Below are 18,360 nucleotides of genomic sequence, written 5' to 3' on the forward strand. Positions count from 1 at the left end.
GGCTCCCCCCAACACATAATAATACACACGGGCACAAATGACCTAAAGACCCAACAGAAAGAAGTAGCAACATCGCTCAGAGCAATGATTAGGAAAGCAAGCAGTACATTTCCAAACACTAGAATCACTGTTTCCACAATATTGCCGAGAACAGACTTCAACAACAACACAATTCATGAGATAAATGCCAGCATAGCAAGAGACTGCGAATCAAACCACAACGTACACCTGGCCCAACACCCCACCCTCGATGAGGAATGTCTTTACGACCACGTCCACATCCAAAGGCAAAGAATATCGATCTTTGCTAAAGCCCTGAAGGACGTCGCTTTTAACCGGGTCCATACCCAGACTCCAAGAGGACCCCCCCCCGACCACCAGAGATCAGCGGGGTACATATCAGGAACACTACAAGGACCACCAACACACCAACCGAGACCAGAGAGGATCCCCATGCAAAACAACAATATCAGACCTGCACCACTCCTGTCCCACAGGGGAATAGGACTGCTCCCAGCCAGACAGAGGGAGAGATGCACAGGACGTACGCAATACCTCAGACAGAAACAATCCATTAAGAGACAATAAGCAGATGTGCAGCAGCATCTACTTCCGCCTTATGGATCAAGGACTAATTAATAGAAAGAACTGTAACCAAATTGTATTAACTTTTGTAGACAACTGATGTGATCTTTTTTTTCCCACACTTAGACACGACAAACACGTACCACTCTTTAACCTATCATAGTAAAAGATCAAACTTAACATGAAATCCTTATATATTTCGACCTGGAATATCCAAGGTCTACGCTCTTCACTGCGAGAAGTGAAAAGTAGGACCCCAGAGTTCATAGATGAAACTAAAGACCTAGATATTATCATTTTACAGGAAACTTGGTATAAAGGAAAAGGACACACTGGCTGTCCCCAAGGGTACACTGAGCTGGTGGTCCCCTCCAATAAATTACCAAGTGTAACCCAAGGCAGAGACTCCGGAGGCATACTGATCTGGTTTAAAACAGAACTTAAGAATTACATCAAATTTATAAAAAAGGGCGAAAACCATATGTGGCTCAAACTTGAGAGGGAGATTATCTCAAACACCCAAGATGTTTACATTTGCGCACTTTATATCCCTCCAATCGATTCCCCGTACTTTAAAGAGGACACCTTCTCCAACATGGAGGGGGAAATTATCCAATACCAGGCCCAGGGGAACGTGTTGATCTGTGGGGACCTCAATTCAAGAACGGGCGAAGAACCAGACTTCACCAATAATCAGGGAAACAATTACGTTTTCGGGAATAACCACTTTGACATCCCTTCCCTTCCATACAGGCATAACTGCGACAAGCAGTCAAATACCAATGGAAAACAGCTACTACAGCTCTGTCGAAACCTGGGTCTGTACATTGTCAATGGTAGGTTCATAGGAGACCTCCTAGGAAGATCGACCTATTGCTCACCTCTTGGCTGCAGCACAGTAGACTATATGATTACAGACTTAGACCCATCCTCTTTCAGAGCATTCACAGTCAAACCACAAACAACACTGTCAGATCACAGTCAAATTACTATGTTCCTCAAAAAGACAGAAACAAACAACATAGAAACACAACCCAGTAAACTGTACAACACCAAAAAATCGTACAGATGGGCCAAAAACGACACGGAAAAATACCAGAAAACAATTAGCAATGCATCAACTCAAGCTCTCTTAGACACCTTTCTGGATAACATATACACTCACAATAAAGAAGGCGTAAACCGGGCAGTTAGTAAACTAAACAATATTTTTGATAATTTGGCAACAAATGCAAACTTGAAAGCTCGCAAGAACAAACCCAAAACAAAAAACTATGAAAAATGGTTTGACCGAGATTGCCATAACATGAGGAAAAAACTTAGAAAAATATCAAACCAAAAACACAGACATCCAGAAAACGAGGAACTACGCCTTACTTATTGTCAGACACTAACACAATACAGAAACACACTCAGAACCAAAAAAGAGCAATATATTAAGAATACACTCAGCTCCATGGAGGAATCCATAGATTCCAATTGTTTCTGGGAAAACTTGAAAACACTACACAAAAAACAACACGACGATTTGGCCATTCAAAATGGGGACACATGGGTAAACCACTTTGAAAAATTATACCAGAAAAACACACTAAGACCAGAGCAACACCAAATATGCAAAAAACTGGAAAAGCTAGAAATGGCCATAAAAGATAACCAAAACCCGCTGGACGCCATAATAACAGAAAAAGAACTTCTTGAAAAACTCAAGGACCTGCGACCAGGAAAAGCCTGCGGGACAGACGGCATACTAAACGAGATGATTAAACACACAGACAACAAAATGAAACTGGCTATCCTAAAACTCTTCAACTTGGTTCTGAGTGTCGGTTATTTCCCTGATATCTGGAACAAAGGACTCATAACGCCCATATACAAAAGTGGGGACAAAATCGACCCAAACAACTATCGAGGCATCTGTGTAAACAGTAACCTGGGGAAGGTATTCTGTAGCATCATAAACAAAAGACTTATAAACTTCCTTGAGGAGCACAATGTCTTGAGTAAAAGCCAAATTGGATTCCTGCCAAACTATAGAACATCCGATCATATCTTCACCCTACAGACCCTAATTGACAAACACGTTCACCATAACAAAAGCAAAATCTACGCATGCTTTGTAGATTTCCAGAAGGCTTTCGACTCCATCTGGCATGACGGTTTATTCCTGAAACTTATCGAAAGTGGGGTAGGAGGGAAAACATATGATGTAATTAAATCAATGTATACAAACAACAAATGTGCAGTTAAAATTGGAGACAAACAAACAAAATACTTCCCACAGGGGCGGGGGGTGACGCAGGGCTCGCCAATCTCACCGACACTCTTTAATATTTACATAAATGGATTGGCAAAACTACTTGAACAATCTACAGCACCCGGCCTCACCCTATATGAATCCAAGGTTAAATTCCTCCTCTATGCAGACGACCTGGTTCTGCTGTCACCTACTAAAGAGGGGCTACAGCAAAACCTGGACCTGCTGGAGTCGTACTGCCAGACTTGGGCCCTGACAATAAATCCCCAAAAAACCAAAGTCCTTGTGTTCCAGCAAAGATCCAAACATCAGGGACCCAAAATAAATTTCACAGTAGGAACAACCAAAATTGAACAAACCACTAACTACACATACTTGGGCTTAAAAATCAGTTCTACGGGAAACTTCAAACTGGCTGTGAATGAACTGAAAGAGAAAGCAAGAAGGGCTTTCTATGCCATCAAAAAATCAATCCAAATAGAAATCCCAATTAGCATTTGGCTCAAAATTTTCAAATCAGTAATTGAACCAATTGCACTCTATGGCAGTGAGGTATGGGGACCGCTAACTCAACAAGAATTTGCAAAATGGGACAAACACCCAATTGAGATCCTACATGCAGAATTCTGTAAAAGTATCCTCCGGACTCAAAGGAAAACAGTAAACAATGCATGCAGGGCGGAACTAGGCCAATATCCATTAATAATCACTATCCAAAAAAGAGCCACCAAATTTTGGAATCACCTACAAATGAGCAATCCCCAATGCTATCACTACGACGCCCTGAAATGCCAAGAGCTGACCATAAAGAAGAATACCCTCAGTCAACTAGTCCTGGGACTCAGTGAAGTAACTACTAACAATACTAACAATAACCAGCCCCAGGACAGTGACAGGGCAACACAAAGAATTCGACCCAACACAATCGTCGCTAAGCAAAAGGAAAAATATCTGACATATTGGGCAGAAACAACAAAAACCCAAAGCAAACTCAATTGCTACTTGGCCCTAAACAGACAATACAACATAGCTGATTACCTGACCATGGTAAAGGATAACAAACTGAGAAGAACCTTGACAAGGTACAGACTTAGCGAACATAGCCTAGCGATCGAAAAAGGCAGACACAGGCAGACCAGGCTGCCAAGAGAGGACAGGATATGCTCGCACTGCAGTCAGGGAGTGGTGGAGACAGAGATGCACTTCCTCACAGCTTGTGGAAAATATCAGGGCATCAGGGAGAATTTCTACCAAAAATTCTCACAAATATGCCCTGATTTCAGAAATCTGAATGACAACCAAAAACTCCCATTCCTACTGGGAGAGGAGAGAAGCTGTATAACACTGGCGGCACGCTATATTACAGCTTGCCATGAACAGAGAGCCAACCAGTAAACTAAGAAAAGAATATATATAAACAATGCGAATGTATATTTATACACTCAGGGATATACCTGTTTATACACTGTATGAATAGAACTGCGTTTATGTGGTAAACCATAAATGTATTTTGATGCTTTGGCAACATAAGATGTAACTTATCATGCCAATAAAGCGATTTGAATTGTGAATTGTGAGGGGGATAGAGAGTGTGAGGGGGATAGAGAGTGTGAGGGGGATAGAGAGTGTGAGGGGGATAGAGAGAGTGAGGGGGATAGAGAGTGTGAGGGGATAGAGAGTGTGAGGGGATAGAGAGTGTGAGTGAGAGAGAGTGTGAGGGGATAGAGAGTGTGAGGGGATAGAGAGAGTGAGGGGATAGAGAGTGTGAGGGGATAGAGAGAGTGAGGGGATAGAGAGTGTGAGGGGATAGAGAGAGTGAGGGGATAGAGAGTGTGAGGGGATAGAGAGTGTGAGGGGGATAGAGAGTGTGAGGGGATAGAGAGTGTGAGGGGATAGAGAGTGTGAGGGGGATAGAGAGTGTGAGGGGATAGAGAGTGTGAGGGGATAGAGAGTGTGAGGGGATAGAGAGTGTGAGGGGGATAGAGAGTGTGAGGGGATAGAGAGTGTGAGGGGGATAGAGAGTGTGAGGGGATAGAGAGTGTGAGGGGATAGAGAGAGTGAGGGGATAGAGAGTGTGAGGGGATAGAGAGAGTGAGGGGATAGAGAGTGTGAGGGGATAGAGAGTGTGAGGGGATAGAGAGTGTGAGGGGATAGAGAGTGTGAGGGGGATAGAGAGTGTGAGGGGATAGAGAGTGTGAGGGGATAGAGAGAGTGAGGGGATAGAGAGAGTGAGGGGATAGAGAGTGTGAGGGGATAGAGAGTGTGAGGGGGATAGCGAGTGTGAGGGGATAGAGAGTGTGAGGGGATAGAGAGTGTGAGGGGGATAGAGAGTGTGAGGGGGATAGAGAGTGTGAGGGGGATAGAGAGTGTGAGGGGGATAGCAAGTGTGAGGGGATAGAGAGTGTGAGGGGGATAGAGAGTGTGAGGGGATAGAGAGTGTGAGGGGGATAGAGAGTGTGAGGGGATAGAGAGAGTGAGGGGATAGAGAGAGTGAGGGGATAGAGAGTGTGAGGGGATAGAGAGTGTGAGGGGGATAGCGAGTGTGAGGGGATAGAGAGTGTGAGGGGGATAGAGAGTGTGAGGGGATAGAGAGAGTGAGGGGGATAGAGAGTGTGAGGGGATAGAGAGTGTGAGGGGGATAGAGAGTGTGAGGGGGATAGAGAGTGTGAGGGGATAGAGAGTGTGAGGGGGATAGAGAGAGTGAGGGGGATAGAGAGTGTGAGGGGGATAGAGAGTGTGAGGGGATAGAGAGTGTGAGGGGGATAGAGAGTGTGAGGGGATAGAGAGTGTGAGGGGGATAGAGAGTGTGAGGGGATAGAGAGTGTGAGGGGGATAGAGAGTGTGAGGGGGATAGAGAGTGAGGGGGATAGAGAGAGTGAGGGGGATAGAGAGTGTGAGGGGGATAGAGAGAGTGAGGGGGATAGAGAGTGTGAGGGGATAGAGAGTGTGAGTGAGAGAGAGTGAGAGGCAGAGAAAGAGAGGGAGAGAGAGAAAGAGTGAGAAAGAGAGAGAGGGATAGAGTGAGTGAGAGAGAGTGAGAGTGGGAGAGGGAGTGAGTGAGGGAGAGAGAGAGAGAGAGAGAGAAAAAGAGAGAGAGAGAGGGAGAGAGAGAGAGAGAGAAAGTGAATAAGTGAGAGAGGGAGAGTGGGAGAGGGAGAAAAAGAGAGAGAAAGTGAATAAGTGAGAGAGGGAGAGTGGGAGAGGGAGTCAGTGAGGCAGAAGGCAGAGAGAGAGAGAGGGAGAGGGAGTGACAGAGAGAGGGAGAGAGAGAAGGTGAGAGAGAGAGAGAGGGAGAGGGAGTGACAGAGAGAGGGAGAGAGAGAAGGTGAGAGAGAGAGAGGGAGTGAGTGGGAGAGGGAGAGAGTGAGAGAGGGCGAGAGGGAGAGAGAGTGAGAGGGGAGAGGGAGAGAGGGAGCGAGGGAGAGGAGAAGGAGAAGGAGAGAGGGAGGGAGAGAGGGAGTGAGCGAGAGATAGAGAGAGTGAGTGAGAGAGGTTGAAAGAGCGAGAGAGAGAGCAAGTGAGAGATAGAAAGTGCGAGTGAGAGAGAGAGCGAGTGAGAGTGAAAGAGCGAGAGAGAGAAAGAGCGAGCGAGAGAGATAGAGAGAACGATTGAGAGAGAGTGAAAGAGAGAGAGAGCGAGTGAGAGAGAAAGAGCGAGGGAAGGGGAGAAAAATACAGAGAGATGGAGAGAGAAATTAGACAAAAAGAGAGGGAAGTGAATAAATGAAATATGAAATTTGATAATCAGGAAATGAAGATTAAGGGAAGCAGAGGGTTGAGAATAAAGGGCGAGAATTTTTTAAAAAGCGAGTGTAGGAGAAAAAGGAGGAAAGAAAATCCGTAATTACCCAAAGACTCTTCGACTTCCTTTTACTGGGCCGCCCAGCAGTTGGACTTAGCTGGTGCAGCAAGTGTACCCGTGTGCCACTGGCTGTGTGAAACCGGCACCTCAGGAATAGGCAGCATAACAGGCCCTATGACCCATGTAGAAGGAACGTAGATTGTCTACGGTATCCCTGGAGCGGGGGATGGAGGCTGTCCAGAATGTGGGCCATATCCAGCGTGCAGATGCTGCCAATCCAGCCCAGGAACCCCAGGAAGCCCGTCCCTACTTGTGATTATATTTCTTACTCCGTTTGAATTCTTGCGTCTGACTTGTTGGCGAATCAGAAGGGCGAGATCGGCTGCACTGAGATATTGACAGGAACGTGGGTTTAACCTTTACAGTGTAGAACCTACGACCAGCTTAGATACATCTGAACCGTGTGTACTACACTCCTATCTGGGGCTTATTAAGCATTCATTGAGTTACGTGCAGTCTACAGTACAGATACAGGCCATTCGGCCCAACTGGCGTTTATGCTCCAGACGAGCCTCCTCCCACCCTACCTCATCTCACCCCATCAACATATCCTTCTATTCCTTTCTCCCTCATGTGTTTATCTAGAATCCCCTTAAATGTATCTATACTATTCACCTCAACCACTCCCTGTGGTAGCGAGTTCCATATTCTCACCACTCTCTGGGTAAAGAAGTTTCTCTCTGAATTCCCCATTGGATTGATTAGTGACATTTATTTATGGCCCCTAGTTTTGGTCTGTGTGGTGGTTCCAGAAAATAAATTATGAAAGGAGGGAGAGCAAAAACAGGGAACGATAGACCAGTTAGCCTGACATCAGTACTAGGCAAAATGCTCGAATCTATTATTAGGGACGTGGTAACAGGGCACTTAGAAAATCTTACTATGATTGGGCAGAGTCAACATGGATTTATGAAAGGGAAATCTGTTAGTGTTTTTTGAGGATGTAACTAGCAGGGTAGATAAGGGGGAACCAGTGGATGTAGTATATATTGATTTTCAGAAAGCATTTGATAAGGTGGGGATTATTACACAAAATTAGGGCTCATGGGATTGGGGGTAATATACTAGCATGGACTGAGGATTGGTTAACGGACAGAAAACAGAGAGTAGGAATAAACGGGTCATTTTCGGGTTGGCAGGCTGTAACTAGCAGGGTACCGCAAGGATCAGTGCTTGGGCTTCAGCTATTCACAATCTATATCAATGGCTTAGATGAGGGGACCGAGTATAATGTATCCAAGTTTGCTGATGATACAAAGCTCGGTAGGAAAGTAATATGTGAGGAGGACGCAAAGAGGCTGCAAAGAGATATAGACAGGTTAAGTGAGTGGGCAGGACACGGCAGAGGAATATAATGTGGAGAAATGTGAAGTTATCCACTTTGGTAGGAGAGAGATTGGGAAATGTTGGTGTTCAGAGGGACCTGGGTGTCCTTGTACACGAATCACTGAAAGTTAACATGCAGGTACAGCAAGCAATTAGGAAAGCAAATGGTATGTTGGCCTTTATTGCAAAAGGATTAGAGTATAAGAGTAAAGACGTCTTGCTGCAATTATATAGGGCCCCGGTGAGACCACACCTGGAGTATTGTGCACAGTTTTGGTCTCCTTATCTAAGGAAGGATATACTTGCCATAGAGGGAGTGCAACAAAGGTTCACCAGACTGGTTCCTGGGATGGGGGGATTGTCCTATGAGGAGAGATCGAGTAGACTAGGCCTATATTCTCCAGAGTTTAGAAGAATGAGAGGTGATCTCATTGAAACATATAAAATTCTTAGAGGGCTTGACAGGGTAGATGCAGGGAGGATGTTTCCCCTGGCTGGGGAGTCTAGAACCAGGGGTCACAGTCTCAGAACAAGGGGTCGGCCATTTAGGACTGAGATGAGGAGAAATGTCTTCACTCAGAGGGCGGTGAATCTTTGGAATTCTCTACCCCAGAGGGCTGTGGAGACTCAGTCGTTGAGTATATTCAAGACAGAGATCGATAGATCTTATTGAATGGCAGAGCAGGCTCAAAGAGCCAAATGGCCGACTCCTGCTCCTCTTACTTATGTTCTTATGAAAGCTGTTGGATTGTCATAAAAACCCAACTGGTTCAGTAATGTCCATTTAGGGAAGGAAACCTGTCATAGAAACATAGAAGATAGGAGCAGGAGTAGGCCATTCGGCCCCTCGAGCCTGCTTTGCCATTCAATGCGATCATGGCTGATCATCCAATTTCAGTACCCTGTCCCTGCCTTCTCCCCATATCCCTTAATCCCTTTAGCCTTAAGAAATATATCCAACTCCTTCTTGAATATATTTAATGAATTGGCCTCCACTGCCTTCTGTGGTAGAGAATTCCACAGGCTTACCACTCTCTGGGTGAAGAAATTCCTCCTCATCTCCTTATCCTGAGATTGTGACCCCTGGTTCTGGATTACCCGGCCATCGGGAACATCCTTCCTGCATCTAGTCTGTCCAGTCCTGTTAGAATTTTGTAAGTTTCAATGAGATCCCCTCTCATTCTTCTAAACTCCAGCGAGTATAAGCCCAATCGACCCAATCTCTCCTCATACATCATTCCTGCCATCCCAGGTATCAGCCTGGTGAATCTTTGCTGCACTCCCTCCATGGCAAGAACATCCTTCCTCAGATAAGGTGACCAAAACTGCACACAATACTCAAGGTGTGGTCTCACCAAGGCCCTGTACAACTGCAGCAAGACATCTTTGTTCCTGTACTCGAACCCTCTCGCTATGAAGGCCAACATACCATTTGCCTTCTTAACCGCCTGCTGCACCTGCATGCTTACCTTCAGCGACTGGTGCACAAGGACACCCAGGTCTCGTTGCACTTCCCCTGCTCCCAATCTACTGCCGTTCAGATAATAATCTGCCTTCCTGTTTTTGCCACCAAAGTGGATAACCTCGCATTTATCCACATTATACTGCATCTGCCATGCTTCTGCCCAATCACCCAACCTGTCCAAATCATACTGGAGCTTCTCGGCATCCTTCTCACGGCACACACACCCACCCAGCTTTGTGTCGTCTGCAAACTTGGAGATATTACATCTAGTTCCCTCGTCTAGATCATTTATATATATTGTGAATAGCTGGGGTCCAAGGACCAATCCCTGCGGTACCCCACTAGTCACTACCTGCCACTCGGAAAAAGAGCCGTTTATTCCAACTCTTTGCTTCCTGTCTGCCAACCAGTTCTCTATCCAAGTCAGTACCTTGCCCCCAATCCCATGTGCCTTAACTTTACATGCTAATCTCTTATGCGGGACCTCATCCTTACTCGGACTGAGCCTCTATGTGACTCCAGTCCTAGGGTATATGGTTGACTCTTAAAGTCAAAATGGCTGCACCATTGGACAAACAATCGCTACAGGAGCAAGCCCTCCAACCACCTGCTCAGGATAACCAGGGATGGCCCATAAATGCCGCCCTTGCCAGTGTCACCCCTTCCATGAAGAAAAAACAATGAAGTGGAGGGTGTCCCTAAAGGAAGAGAGGGTTGTCTCTATATCAGGCTGCCTCAGCCCGGGCGCTGGCTTTCACCTGGTGGCCAAATTGTGCACAGCAAGATTCCACAAACAGACCATGGACAAACTAGAGAGAAAAAAAGGGTTTCCAGTGAAGTCTCGCCATCCATTATTCTGGGCCAGATTTAAAACAGGCATCAAGCCACCTACCTGGTGCCGATCTCATTGCACGCTGCTAACCGAAAGGTATAGCCAATGGCGGGTAAGAGTTTGGTTAGTTTACAGTGCCGCTGGCTGCCAAAGTAACATTCCTGGAATCCGCTGTTCCGTTTCCCCTAAACACAAGGAAGGTAGAGAGACCATTTAGATCGATAGATAGTCACACGGCTCACAGCAGTCTTACCTCCCGAACTCGCAAACTCCAGCACCTAGAAGGACAGGGGCAGTTACTACCAGTTACCACTGCTGTAAACATCCATTCCCTCCACCGCCGGCGTACCGTGGCTGCAGTGTGGACCATCTACAAGATGCACTGCAGTAACTCGCCAAGGCTTCTTCGGCAGCACCTCCCAAACCCGCGACCTCTACCACCTAGAAGGACAAGGACAGCAGGTGCGTGGGAACACCACCACCTCCAAGTTCCCCTCCAAGTCACACACCATCCTGACTTGGAAATATATTGGCGGTTCCTTCATCGTCGCTGGGTCAAAATCCTGGAACACCCTCCCTAACAGCACTGTGGGAGTACCTTCACCACACGAGACTGCAGCGGTTCAAGAAGGCGGCTCACCACCACCTTCTCAAGGGGCAACTAGGAGGATGGGCAATAAATGCTGGGCTTTGCCAGCGACACCCACGAGCCGAGAATGAAATGTTAGAAAGTTTGGCCATGGGCAATGTGCCCCCAGCCACGCAGTGCCCCAGGGATCCTGTGCAGCCGACGAGCAGGTTTATAAATTGAAAAAAACGCGCATGAATGGGCCGAAAACATTAGTGGGAGTGGTATATAGACCTCCAAACAGTAATGCTAAGGTTGGGGATGGCATTAAAAGGGAAATTAGAGACGCGTGCAACAAGGGCACAGCAGTCATCATGGGTGACTTTAATCTACATATAGATTGGGCTAACCAAATTAGTAACAATACTGTGGAGGAGGAATTCCTAGAGTGTATACGGGATGGTTTCCTGGACCAATATGTCGAGGAACCAACCAGAGATCGGGCCATCTTAGACTGGGTATTATGTAATGAGAAAGGATTAATTAGCAATCTTGTTGTACGAGGCCCCTTGGGTCGGAGCGATCATAATATGATAGAATTCTTCATTAAGATGGAGAGTGAAGTAGTTGACTCAGACCAGGGTCCTCAATTTAAATAAAGGAAACTACGATGGTCTGAGGCATGAGTTGGGAAGGATTGATTGGGGAATGTCACTCAAACGGTTGACGGTGGATAGGTAATGGCAAACATTCAAAGACCGCATGGATGAACTACAGAATTTGTTCATCCCAGTTTGGCATAAAAATAAAACAAAAAAGGTGACTCAACCGTGGCTAACAAGGGAAATTAGGGATAGCATAAGATCCAAGGAGAGGACATATAAATTGGCCAGGAAAAGCAGTAAACCTGAGGATTGGGAGCAGTTTAGGATTCAACAAAGGAGGACAAAGGGATTAATTAAGAAGGGAAAATAGAGTATGAGAGTAAGCTTGCAGGGAACATAAAAACTGATTGTAAAAGCTTTTATAGATATGTGAAGAGAAAAAGATTGGTGAAGTCAAGCGTAGGTCCCTTGCAGTCAGAATCAGGGGAATTTATAATGGGGAACAAAGAAATGGCTTACCAATTGAATACATATTTTGGTTCTGTCTTCACAAAGGAGGACACAAATAACCTCCCAGAGATCTTGGGGAACATAGGTTCTGATGAAAGGGAGGAACTGAAAGAAATCAGTATTTGTAGGGAAATGGTGTTAGGGAAATTGACGGGATTGAAGGCCGATAAATCCCCAGGGCCTGATAATCTACATCCTAGGGTACTTAAGGAAGTGGCCCTAGAAATAGTAAATGCATTGCTGATCATCTTCCAACATTCGATAGAATCTGGAACAGTACCCATGCATTGGAGGGTAGCTAATGTTACCCCACTATTCAAAAAAGGTGGTAGAGAGAAAATGGGGAATTACAGACCGGTAAGCCTGACATCGGTAGTGGGGAAAATGCTAGAGTCCATTATAAAAGATGTAATAGCAGAGCACTTGGAAAACAGTTACAGGATCGGACAAAGTCAACATGGATTTACAAAAGGTAAATCGTGCTTGACTAATCTACTGGAATTTTTTGAGGATGTAACTGGTAAAATAGATAAGGGAGAACTAGTGGATGTGGTGTATTTGGACTTTCAAAAGGCTTTCGATAAGGTCCCGCATAAGAGATTAGCGTGTAAAGTTAAGGCACATGGGATTGGGGGCAAGGTATTGACTTGGATAGAAAACTAGTTGGCAGACAGAAAGCAAAGAGTTGGAATAAACGGGTCTTTTTCCGAGTGGCAGGCAGTGACTAGTGGGGTACCGCAGGGATCGGTCCTTGGACCCCAGCTATTCACAATATATATTAATGATCTAGACAAGGGAACTAGATGTAATATCTCCAAGTTTGCAGATGACACAAAGCTGGGTGGGCATGTGTGCTGTGAGGAGGATGCCGAGAAACTCCAGTATGATTTGGACAGGTTGGGTGATTGGGCAGAAGCATGGCAGATGCAGTATAATGTGGATAAATGCGAGGTTATCCACTTTTGTGTCAAAAACAGGAAGGCAGATTATTATCTGAATGGCAATAGATTGGGAGAAGGGGAAGTGCAACAAGACCTGGGTGTCCTTGTGCATCAGTCACTGATGGTAAGCATGCAGGTGCAGCAGGCGGTTAAAAAGGCAAATGGTATGTTGGCCTTCGTAGCGAGAGGGTTTGAGTACAGGAACAAGGATGTCTTGCTGCAGTTGTACAGGGCCTTGGTGAGACCACATCTTGAGTATTGTGTGCAGTTTTGGTCGCCTTCTCTGAGGAAGGATGTTCTTGCCATGGAGGGAGTGCAGCGAAGATTCACCAGGTTGATACCTGGGATGGCAGGAATGACGTATGAGGAGAGATTGGGTCGATTGGGCTTATACTCGGAGTTTAGAAGAATGAGAGGGGGTCTCATTGAACCTTATAAAATTCTGACAGGACTGGACAGATTAGATGCAGGAAGGATGTTCCCGATGGTGGGGGAGTCCAGAACCAGGTGTCACAGTCTAAGGATAAGGGGTAAGCCATTTAGGACAGGGATGAGGAGGAATTTCTTCACCCAGAGAGTGGTGAACCTGTGGAATTCTCTACCACAGAAGGCAGTAGAGGCCAATTCATTAAATATATTCAAGAAGGAGTTGGAAATATTTCTTAAGGCTAAAGGGATCAAGGGATATGGGGAGAAAGCAGGGACAGGGTACTGAATTTGGATGCTGAGCCATGATCTCATTGAATGGCGGAGCAGGCTCGAGGGGCCGAATGGCCTACTCCTGCTCCTATCTTCTATGTTTCTATGTGCGGCCCCCCCAAAAAATGACGGGTAACATTGGCCAGGGGGCTTTCCCAGTGATGAAGGAACGCCTGTACAGGCTGACTCTGGGTCAAGCGACTGTACGGAGTGAGGGGTGGGGGGGGAAAGAGGAGGGTGGTGGCTCAAAATGGCGGATCCAGCCTCGGCACCATTGGCGCTCGTTGCTTAGATTCGTCACTCCGGGCGGTTTCTGTTTAGGGTCCGCTGAAATTCCTGGTCCCCGAGGGCACAAAGGTGCCTTTAATTGGGTGGGTGGGGGCAGAGCTTGGGTCTGATTTCACTGGGGGGCGAAGCGAGAGCTTCTCTCGCGGAGTGTCACGGGAACGGGCAGGACTGGCTGGGTGACGTCAAATAACAACAACTTCTATTTATATAGCACCTTTAACCTATTAAAACTTCCCAAGGCGCTGCACAGGAGCGATTATCAAGCAAAATTTGACACCGAGCCACATAAGGAGAAATTAGGACAAGCGACCAAAAGCTTGGTCAAAGAGGGAGGTTTTAAGGAGCGTCTTAAAGGAGGAGAGAGAGGCAGAGAGGTTTAGGGAGGGAATTCCAGAGCTTGGGGCCCAGGCAGCTGAAGGCACGGTCGTCAATGGTGGAGCGATTAAAATTGGGGGATGCGCAAGAGGCCAGAGTTGGAGGAGTGCAGAGATCTCGGGGGGTTGTAGGGCTGGAGGAGATTGAAGGGATAGGGAGGGGGCGAGGCCATGGAGCGATTTGAAAACAAGGATGAGAATTTAGAGAAAAGAGGCGTTGCCGGATCGGGAGCCAATGTGGGTCAGTGAGCTCAGGGGTTGATGGGCGAACGGGACTTTTGGATGAGCTCAAGTTTGCGGAGGGTGGAAGGTGCCCCACTCGGTTTGGAAATCTCGGCACTTCCTGCCTCCCTTGCCCCCAGGACGTCTGCGTGAAGCCAGGACCGGGTGCGAGTATGTCCCGCAGGCTCTGCTCCTCTCGGGTGCTTTGCCTTCGAAGGCTGGTTTCCCTGCAGCATTCAATAGAAAGAAAGAAAGATCTTGCATTTCTACAGCGCCTTTCGCAACCGCAGGACGTCCCAAAGTGATTCACAGGCAATGAAGTATTTTTTGAAGTGTAGTCACTGTTGTAATGTAGGAAACGCGGTAGCCAATTAGTGCACAGCAAGATCCCGTAAACAGCAATGGGAGAATGACCGGATCATCTGTTTTTAGTGATGGTGGCTGAGGGATAAATATTGGCCCCAGAGAACTCCCCTGCTTCTCTTCTTTGAAATAGTGACCGTGGGATCTCTTACGTCCACCTAAGAGAGCAGACGGGGGCCTCGGTTGAACGCCTCATCCGAAAGACGGCACCTCCGACAGTGCAGCGCTCCCTCAGCACTGCACTGGGAGTGTCGGCCTGGATTATGGGCTCAAGACTGTGGAGTGGGACTTGAACCCGCGACCTCTTGGCTCTTGTTGTCGTCATTAAGCCACGGCGCCCTGGGCACAGAAGCTACAGTGTCGGGTGTAACCAGCCATTAAAGGGCCGAAGGGGGGGCGAGAAACTAGACAGCGGTGGGCAGGAATCTTTTTTTAACACAAAGTTTTCCTCCCCACTTCAGTGTCCGAGGAAGAGCACGAGCGCAAGGGCCCCAATTTCCCCCCAGCCGTCGGGCGGGTTTTCAGGCGTGTGGGGGGGGGGGGGAAATCCCGAATTTGGGGGTCCCGACACCATCCCGCCCAAAACCCCGCCCCACGTAAGTTTCAGGGGCGGCGGGTACCCGCCCCGCACTGGGACCCGCCGAAACCAGGCGGGAAGGGATTAGTGCCAATTAACTGCCTGTTAACAGGCAGTTTTTAGCCTAATCCCTATTTTGAGGGGTTTCGTGTGGGTTTCCCGACGGCTCCAAACCACGCCAGGTTAGAGCAGGCGGGCTGTCGGGTTGAAGAAGTTGGAGGGGTCGCGATGTCGGTGCTCAGGTGAGTGATGGGTGCATGAGTGTAAAGGTAAGTGTGTTTGGTGTGTCTAAAGTGTGTAAAGAACTTTTACTTACCTGTACTTACCTTAACAGCCTTTCTTCCTGTAGCCATCGGGAGCCCATCACTCAGCCGGAACTGCAAGCTGAACGGCTGCGATCTGTCAAAAGTGACAGCCTTCAGCTTTGAGTGCCGGTAAGAGTTCTAACTGAGTCTGTGCAGAATGACTCATGGTAGAACTCAGACTGTCAGTGTTTCACAGCTTCAAACAGCTGTGAAACACTGATATTTCATCTGTCAAAAACTCTTGACAGATGAAATTGCAGTCTGTGACGTCACCTGTTGCCGGGTGGCCCTTAATTGGCCCGCTGAGCCCGCTGGGTGGGCTCAACAAGGTCAATCAAGGGGAAATCGCGTGGATTGGCCGGACGTCGAAGTAGGTGGGTCAAAAACCCGAAAGGGGAAGTCCCGCCTTCTTCTCGACAGGTTCGGGAAAATAGAAACATAGAAGATAGGAGCAGGAGTAGGCCATTCAGCCCCTCGAGCCTGCTCCGCCATTCAATGAGATCATGGCTGATCATCCAAATTCAGTACCCTGTCCCTGCCTTCTCCCCATATCCCTTGATCCCTTTAGCCTAAAGAAATATATCGAACTCTTTCTTGAATATATTTAATGAACTGGCCTCCACCGCCCTCTGTGGCAGAGAATCTACCCCAAGATGTCAGAAAAACTCTTTCTCTTGATCGGTGACACCTATAACAAATAAATTAGGGAGGCAAATAGTATGTTGGCCTTTATTGCAAGGGGGGTTGGGTTATAAGACTAAGGGGGGGAAAAATTCAGTATCGCCCCGTTTGGGGCGCCATTATCGGCCGTGCGCAAAGTTTACCGCCTGGTGCTAATTATCGCCTCCGACAGCAAACTTGGCTTTTATCGCCCCTGGAGGTGATTGGAGCGCTAAATCAGGCGCTTCACACCTGTCTTAAGGTGCAAAGGCCGAGCAGCGAGGCGCTACCTCGGAGCGCTGGTGAAGCAAGGAAGGGCAAATCAAAATGAACCTGCAAAGTGCTGCTCAGTAATCAAAACTCCTTCACACAGCGTTGAATCTCTCCAGAAGTCTCTCTCTCTCTCTCAGAATGCGTGGTGCACAAATGTCACCGACAAAAAAAGGCAGGAAGCGGTCACCTTTAAATAGCGCTCCCCCAGTCCCTTTCTGACTGCAAAACGCTCCCCTCAACCTGTCGTTGCTAGCGGCAGGCGGTAAGGCAGGGGGCGCCACTCAATATCCGGTCCGGGGCGCTAAGCACTCGACTGGCATCACAATCTGCGGGCGCAGGAGATCGTGGCGGTAGTGTTTAGCGCCGCCGCAAAATGTCTAGTTAATTTCGCGAGTGGCGCAAACATCGCCGCGCCCGGGCGCTAGTTGCTTTGCGCCCCATTAGCGCCCTCTTAAGGCGCTAACGGGAGGCGCAAACAACTGAATTTTTCCCCCAGGAAGTCTTGCTACAATTGTACCTTTGCTTTGCTGAGACCACACCTGGAGTACGGTGCACAGTTTTGGTCTCCTTATCTAAGGAAGGATATACTTGCCATAGAGGGAGTGCAACACAGGTTCACCAGACTGACTCCTGGGATGAGAGGGTTGTCTTATGAGGAGAGATTGAGTAGAATGGGCCGATACTCTGATGTTTAGAATATTGAGAGGTGATTTCATTGAAATATATAAGATTCTGAAAGGGATTGACAAGGTAGATGCTGAGAGGCTGTTTCCCCTGGCTGGGGAGTCTAGAACCAGGGGTCACAGTCTCAGAATAAGGAGTCGGCCATTTAGGACTGAGATGAGGAGGAATGTCTTCACTCAGAGGGTGATGAATCTTTGGAATTCTCTACCCTAGAGGGCTGTGGAGGCTCAGTCGTTGAGTATATTCAAGGCTGAGATCGATAGGTTTTTGGACAATAAGCAAATCAAGGAATATGGGGATAGGGCGGAAAAATGGAGTTGAGTTCAAAGATCAGCCATGATCTTATTGAATGGCGGAGCAGGCTCGAGGGCCGTACGGCCGACTCCTGCTCCTAATTCTGCTGTAATCATCCTATATTTTGAAGCCCATATTTAACTGAGGCAGACCAACGTAGAGTTAAAAGAGGGGGTGGAGGAGGGGGGTGGGGGAAAGTTGTTTAGAAATTTCTAGATCCCAGAATGTTCTCTGAACCATCGAAGGAAGAGTGAGTGAACCTTTTCAGGAGTTCTGAGTGACCGTCAGCGCTGAGTGACTGCATGTTGTACCCAAGGTCGCACACACACATCTCCAGCTCAGGTTGCTGCAGACCTTCGATTGTCTTGACAAATAAAAGCGACCAATCACCTTGACAAATAAAACCCCTCCGACGATCTCATTGAACGGCAGAACAGGCTCGAGGGGCTGAAATGGCCTCCTCCTGTTCCTGTCTTCCTAAAGGTGCATTTTAGTCTACAAGGTTTATATTCCAGTAAGATATCTCCTGCTGATATTTTGAATAGATTTATTAAGTAGAAATATTCGTGTTTCTCGCTTAACACAGTTATATTTTTTATTTTGTTTCGTTATGACAGGCATTCTGGGATTCCTAAGATCCTCACCACAAGTTACTCAAAACTCAGAGCGG

At 47.3% G+C, this 18,360-nt stretch overlaps 1 protein-coding gene across 1 annotated transcript in view; it reads right to left on the bottom strand.

The window, feature by feature from the left end:
- Positions 1-18,360, bottom strand: part of fndc3ba (fibronectin type III domain containing 3Ba) — a 480,942-nt gene that overhangs the window by 149,182 nt on the left and 313,400 nt on the right. The window contains exon 12 of the mRNA XM_085989714.1: positions 10,388-10,512. Coding sequence (XP_085845840.1) covers positions 10,388-10,512 — 125 coding nt within the window. The remainder of the gene's footprint in view (positions 1-10,387; positions 10,513-18,360) is intronic.

Source organism: Somniosus microcephalus, chromosome 6 (assembly GCF_052327205.1).
Source record: "Somniosus microcephalus isolate GS21.2 chromosome 6, FLI_Smic_1.0, whole genome shotgun sequence".
In the NCBI taxonomy this organism is placed as follows: Eukaryota; Metazoa; Chordata; class Chondrichthyes; order Squaliformes; family Somniosidae; genus Somniosus; species Somniosus microcephalus.